General features: G+C 41.3%; 1 protein-coding gene across 1 annotated transcript; it reads right to left on the reverse strand.

Annotated features, from left to right (window-relative positions):
* Positions 1–6,424: 6,424 nt before the first annotated feature.
* Positions 6,425–6,841, reverse strand: LOC128839858 (ribonuclease H-like). Its single transcript, XM_054033235.1, has one exon. It carries the CDS (start codon positions 6,839–6,841, stop codon positions 6,425–6,427), a length of 417 nt encoding a protein of 138 aa, XP_053889210.1.
* Between the last annotated feature and the right edge of the window lie 487 nt (positions 6,842–7,328).

Here is a 7,328-nt window from a genome sequence, read left to right on the forward strand (position 1 = left end):
TTACCCCATTTGTGATTGGAAATGGGTCTGTTAGATCACCATCAATGCTAGTTCTTCTAGCCATGTCTTCATGGAATTGCTGAACAATATTAATACATTTTTCTGGACATCCAAATTTACCAAGCAGTTTCCAGAAGGCAGTGCATTTGATCATGTTGAATGCTGTGATTAGATTGAGAAACAGGATATAAAAATCTAGGTGTTCTTCATCATATTTTCCCTGTAATTGTCAAATGAAGAAATTCAATGTCAACAGTGCTGAGCACGAAAGCTGTATTGTGGCTCAGATAGAACGTTGCTAGTGATTTGGGTCAGGATTCAGTTCAGGAGGATGCATGAAAGAATCTTGCCAATTACAGAGCATAAATGACAACAGTTGCTCTTTGAGCCTTTATGCTTATAGATAGTGATGGCAACTTTTAGTTGTTGCAGTATGATTTCTTGATGACAGACATGTAAGAAAAATTCAAAAAGCCTTTAAATGAGATTTCCTCCCATGTTTGAAAACTTCAGCTGGAATGGCATTGGGACAAGAAAATTTGTTGTTTTTTCTTTACCTGAACAGCCTTCAACACCTTGGCTCATGGGGCGAGGGGGAATCAGCAAGGGCATTAGATGTGGCCAATTTATGGACATTATTGAGCTACTCATCAAAAACAGTAGATAATTCAGTAGTTCACTAAAATGTTCATGCCACCATTGGTGAATGGCAGTGCAATCTGTGATGAGAGATTCACCATCAGTACTTGTTAGCAGTGTCAAGGCAGATTGGGGAGGGCTGTACGCACCGTTGAACACATCATAGAAGCCTTTGATGTCCTGTTGATCAGATGGTATTTACAAAAAAAATTAACAAAGTTTTATTTGTGGTCAACCCAAAATCAAAACTGTTGGAAATTTTCAGTGACCCATTTTTTTTTTTAAGTTAGGTCAAACAACACACTTAGCTCAACCTGAAACAAAACATTTTGTTTAAATTTTGAGCTTTTTTAAGGTTTTTATTTATTTAATAAAATTGAAGAACATTTCTAAACAAAATAACTTCAAATAACAGATTTTGACATTTTTTATTTTTTTTTCTCAGACAAAACAATGTGGTGAATTCAATACAAATGCACATAACATTTTGGTTGATATTTTTCACCAAAAATGTTTTCATTGAAAAATATTGGTAAGTTCTACATAGAAACTCTAAAATGTATGATGGGAAGCCTTCTTACATTCCTCTTCCCCCTCCCCCGCACAGTTCTCATCTTCAGGGTTTCCTCAAAAGACTATGGCCTTACCTTCACTAAGAAAAATAAGTGCATTCATACCTTGTTAGCTAACAGGCACGCAGATGCTACAGTGATGAGTGTGGTATAAGAACATACAGATCAGGGCTCGGCAACCTCTGGCATGCGGCTCACCAGGGTAAGCACCCCGGCGGGCCGGGCCAGTTTGTTTACCTGCCGAATCTGCAGGTTTGGCTGATCGCAGCTCCCACTGGCCATGGTTCACTGCTCCAGGCCAATGAGGGCAGCGGGAAGCCACGGCCTGCACATCCCTCGGCCCGCGCTGTTTCCCACATCCCCCATTGGCCTGGAGTGGCAAACCGCAGCAAGTGGGAGCCGCGATCGGCCAAACCTGCGGACGCGGCAGGTAAACAAACTGGGCTGGCCCGCCGGGGTGCTTACCCTGGCGAGCCACATGCCAGAGGTTGCCGACCACTGATATAGAGAATAGAACACAAGTTTAAATCCTTGTGGAGAAAAGAGCAGTTTGTAGTTTTAAAATGAGTTAGCAGGTCAAGGTACCTCCTATCCTCCACCCCTAGTTTCTACCACTCTATATCCCACTTCCTTGCCTTTTGAAGTGCCATTCTCCTCTGAAATGAGGGTGGTAGGGGTGACGGTTGAAGGAAAATGCTGAAGATCTGTACTCGGACTGTTTGGAGTATATAGAATTGGGACAGAGGAGCCAATAGGAGGAGGGAGGCAGGAAGTAACATTTCTGTTATATGTACATTTCCAGCAGAAATGGAGATAGCTATGTTTCTATGAGCTCTTTCTGTGCCTGTCTATCTGCTATGGAGACTTTACTGTTCTGGCAGCAAAACTGAAACCAAAAACAAAGTGAGGTTTTTCACCAGGGAAGGGAGACTGCAGAGCACCCAAAAATATAAAGAGATATGACATCACATTCCTCCATTCTGGTTTAAAAAAAATTCCTAAATATATATTATTGTTTATATGGCTAACAAAAAACACAATGTAACCTAAAAAGTTGAGGGTGGACTACCACAAACTCTTAAATTGCAAGGGGTTATACTGCCCTGAATAGCAACTCAATAACTAAATTATTCATAAATTCAGGCACATCACTAGTTTTCACACTCTCTTGGGCTAACAAAGTGATAGTGATGGGGCCATGTCCGGCATATAGTAGCAGTCTGTGGTAAGGAATCAACTGGATCTGATACAAAGGTTCTTCCACCAAGTCATCAAAACTAGAAGCTGTAATGGAAGGAGGTTCAATCAGAGGAACTACTAGAAAATATCCCTGGACTCATAGTCACTGGAACTACGGGTGCGGGGGGTGCTGCAGCATCCCCTGGCTTGAAGTGATTTCCATTTGATACAGGGTTTACAGTTTGGTTCAATGGCTTTCAGCACCCCCAGTATAAAAATAGTTCCAGCACCTCTGCCTGAACGCCAGTACTTGTCGAGGCTGCAACTGGCCTATCCATCATTTCCATAACATGCCATTAGATTAACATGAATGAAACAAATCCTGTGTTTGACAAGTTTTCCAGATACCCATTTCACTCAGGAAGGTAAAATGTTTACCATACAGATAGGTGACTTTGTTATACCAATAGAATAAAAACCAGCAGGATCTTATTAAGAGGGATAAGGCAAAGATGCCACATTTATTGTAAATATACTGATAAAGCAAAAGATAAAAGTAAACAACGTTGTTTGACTACTTATTTCTTATACATACACACATACACACACATATATATATATATAGAGAGAGAGAGAGAGAGAGATTCATTCACACAATCATTCATTCAAGTTCTGTATAGGTGTTATAGTTACCAGCCTAGAAGTTGCTCATGCCAAGTTACTGGCCAGGTATCTTGGTCATGAGGATGGAGCCGAGTCTGTGTCAGGTGCACCTGATGCTCCTGGAGGCTGGCAGCAGAACCAGAGACTCAAAGTCATCAGTCTTTAGAGTCCCTTCTTATAGGAATTAATTCCTATGTTAGTCTATGGGAGCTGTTTCATCCTGCTGTTGCTGACTCAATCAGCAGATGGCACACATTCCTGTCCAAAGTGGCACATTCCTGGTGGCTCCACACTGTCCAAAGTTTGTGTTTCTCATCCTTCCAGGTGATGGGGTGGGTCCCAGTTTACCCTCTGGGGGTTTCTGGTCATCCACTTGACACATTCTTCGGCCGGTGGATACTCCTTTTCTAGGCTGGCACCTCCCTAACCATCCATGTATATCAAGCATTCATCAGCATACATTCCATCCCTTAACCATATTTTAATTTATGGTCTCCACCACTTTCAGAGTGTGTGATAATTCATTTGAGACTCCCGGCCCTTTAATCACAGAGGGTGGGGGGTCTGTCCTAGGAGCAGTTGTGAAAGACACTTAACAGCTTATAGTGTTTGTTTACATTGTATAACAAAGTCAGTTAACTTGTTTGTAAATTTTACATAGTAGTCACAGGATAGATATAATCAATGGTTTCTACAGACAGTAGCTTACAAGTTTTAACAGAAGACCCAAGAGATTTTTGTACTTGGTGAAACTGTTGGATTTTAAAGTGTGGGGGCCAAATTATGAAGGGGTCACTGTCACTTGGGGGAATCACTGTTAGTACCTTCTTTAATATCCCTACATAATCCCCCTTTTGACACTATGATATTTATATAATCGTTAGTGTCACTTTCTTTTTAACCTGTTTAAGAGAAGGTACTGTGAGGCAACATGTGTTTGTGATTCCAATTTAGCATACATTCTGTTTATCTGAAAACACATGCCATACATACCAATTATACAAATACAATTTAATATCAAGAGTACTATCAAGGGGTGTAGCATTACTGATAGGATGCCAGTGGTAGTCGGGGACCATCCAGAGAATCATTTACATTCATCTACTGGGGGGGTTGCTAACACTCCCATCCTCCCAAAATACTTCCTCCCATGAGTGGATACATACACATTGTCCATTGTACAATACTTTGGTGTCATTATCCAATTCATCCCACATACATGATTCCAATGAAACATCTTTACTACAAGGCTCTGGGGCAACCGGTAAGGTGAGGCATACCCCACTTTTGAGGAGTCCATTCGGTACAACCTCTAGTGTCCAATAGTTTTCCTCCCTCCCCAGCCCACTGGCTCGAGGTCCGAGGCAGCCAGAATGATCCCATGTGTAATATGGGGAGTGGGCTAACCTTCCATACCTTTGCCTCCAGAGACTGTTGATGTGCTATTTTTACAATTATTTCCCCAATTAACAAGTCTGGTTTCACAGTGCTGGAAACATACTGCATCCAGTCATATTGGTAAGTATCAAACAGAGATCATTTCCTTTGTTTTAACAAATGCATTAAAACCTTAATATTACCCAAAGTTACCCAAAACATTTTGTGTTCCAAAGTAGATAGGGCAAGTATCTGCATTTCAGTGCATCCCATAGCTATAGCCGTTTGCATACAGATCAGTGCTGCTCCTACAACTCTCCGCCCCTTGATCTATGATCATTACAGTACAGTAGTTGTCGTTGTAGGGCACAGGTGATCTGTTGTAAACAAACCAAACAATTATAAGCAGGTGAGTATAACTAAAATCATTACAATTGATCAAACACCAGATATAATATAAACAGAAATGCAAACAAATAATTATAATAATTGGGAATACAATAAAACCTAAAACCATTACAATAATTAAGTACATTGACAAATAAAATGAGGTCCAAGTTTGATGCTGCAATAGTCATCAAACAATAAAAGTTACTGAGGTTAGGACCTTTTTAATGCAGAATCCCCTATTTCTAACAGTTGTTCTCAGAGGTTTTTGGGGACCTGAAAGATGGGGCCATACAATTATGGGCCAAGGTCTTACAGGTTATGGGGGCCCAAGAACTACCCTTCAGGGCTTGGGGAACTAGAATACAGAGTGCATAGAGGAAAGTGTGGAATTAATAATAATACAAGCAAATGTAGCTAACAATACAAATGTATTAATAACAAAAATTAACAACAAAATGACTATTAGAGAACCTAACAAAAAATAAACCTGATGCATTGGGGAACCAAAGTTTTTTTGGACACAAGTGGTGATTGATAAGTTGGATGGAGATGGGGGAAGTAGAGAGAGGAAAAGACATTTACCCTGTCTAGTGTAGTATTCCCTCTTTTTCTAGACCCAGTGCTAGCACAGGACACCACTAGAGACAGACACAGAACATGCAACACACAACACTGAACACAGACTTTGTCATGACACTATAACCATGGTCTTTTATAACTCTTCAGCTGGTACCAGCTCTCCTGATGTTCTGGTTCAGAGCCTGAAAGATAGAAGCTTGGAAACAAATTAGCACAGTGCTTTCACCCTGGCAGAACCTGCTTGGTCTCTGCCACAGTGTGTTTGGTATTTGGGGCTGCACAAATGCTAATTAAGTGGTGCATTTCTTGTGAGTGTAAATCCTCCCTTTCTCTCAGTAAAAGGGCGTTAACACTCCATCTAGAAAAAAAATTTCTGTTTTAAAATCTCCAGCCATTTTGCCATGGCCTGGAAATACTTGTCCTGAAGACTGCGGTCTGTATGGGACATGGCGTTTGTGTGAAACCCCTAATGCTTTAAGCAGTAGTGTAAATATGTCTCCCACAAAGGATCCTCCCTTGTCTGAGTCGATAATCTCGGGAGTCCCATATCTGCAAACCACTTCAGAGAATAGTTTCTTAGCGGCTGTGCAGGCGCTATTGTTCCTAGTAGGGAAAGCTTCCACCCAACCTGAAAAGGAATCTGTGATTACAAGTAGATATCGAAATCCTTCTTTACTCCTTGGCAATTTATCAATGAAGTCAATTTGGATTCTATGCCAGGGTCCCAGCCTTCTTTGATGTAGCATCTGAGGCTGGTGTGGAGGACAAGCTTTATCTTTGGCACACTGTATACAATTCCTGACCCATGTATCCACATCATCTCTCATCCCCTTCCATTCTGCCACTTGCTTTAACCTTCCCAGCATCCCTTCCACTCCTTCATGCATGAACTGATGAGCTATGACCAATTCCTGTCTTTCAATCCTTCCTGGGACGCGGACTGCTTCTAATACCTTCTTTTCCTGCCTTCGGGTCACCGCTGCTATCCCTTCATAATCTCTGGCTATGGCATCAGCACAGTTATTTCATACTGTTTCAGCTGCAGAGCCTTTTCCATGTGCCTTGACATGTTTGATTTTAAGCTGGTTGGGATGAGAGGTAACCCAGGCATAAATCCATTTCCATTCATCTATATATGCTATCTCTTTCCCGTCTGCGGCTTTCCAATTGTTCCTCTGCCAATCAAACATCCAATATTGCACCCCATTTACACAGTAATTGCTGTCAGCATAGATGTATACAGTCTTGGGGCAGTTCTCTGTTTCATATTGTTTTAGGACTGGGTATATGGCATGGAGTTCAGCATGTTGTGCTGAGCCATGATCCAAATACCCCTTTAGTACCTCTTCTTCTAAATTAATGGCTGCATATCTGATTCTCTTTTTACCATGCACCACCATGGAACTGCCATCGGTGTACCAAATATGTCTCTCCTGACCCATGGTATCCAATTCTTCCGGGGGGGGGGGGGGGTGCTTGGGCTTGTGCTATCCTCTGTTCTAGTGTGACTGCTGGACATACATTTTATTTCTCTGCTTTTGCAGCAGAGGCTTGTAAATCTTGGTGCAGTTTTTTATTTTTGCATGTAGCCAATTGAAGGAATACCTTGTTACAGGTCTTCCATAGAAGCCAAACTGCAGCTGCTTCCTTTTGTTTTTACAGAGTTTTCATGTACCCTCGTCAAAGTGACAGTCTGATTACACAGAGCCATCTTAAGGCTCAGTGTTTCTAGCAGTGCTTCTTTTTGTTTTGTGCACCTCACTCCTGCTGTTGCTTCAGAGGGGCACTGTTAATTTCCTATTCTTTTACTACAGCTCTCATTTGCTATTTTGTTACACATTAAAAACAAAACAAAACTAATGTATCTTAAACCTACAAAACAGGAGTTTTACAAACCAGATGTGTTGGTTTAGGTTCTTAGAACTTTAC

The sequence above is a fragment of the Malaclemys terrapin genome, chromosome 1 (assembly GCF_027887155.1).
Source record: "Malaclemys terrapin pileata isolate rMalTer1 chromosome 1, rMalTer1.hap1, whole genome shotgun sequence".
NCBI classification, from domain to species: domain Eukaryota; kingdom Metazoa; phylum Chordata; order Testudines; family Emydidae; genus Malaclemys; species Malaclemys terrapin.

What these genes read in the sequence shown, in the direction of transcription:
- LOC128839858 (XM_054033235.1), bottom strand. Translation starts at nt 6,841, where the DNA reads ATGGGTCAGGAGAGACATATTTGGTACACCGATGGCAGTTCCATGGTG.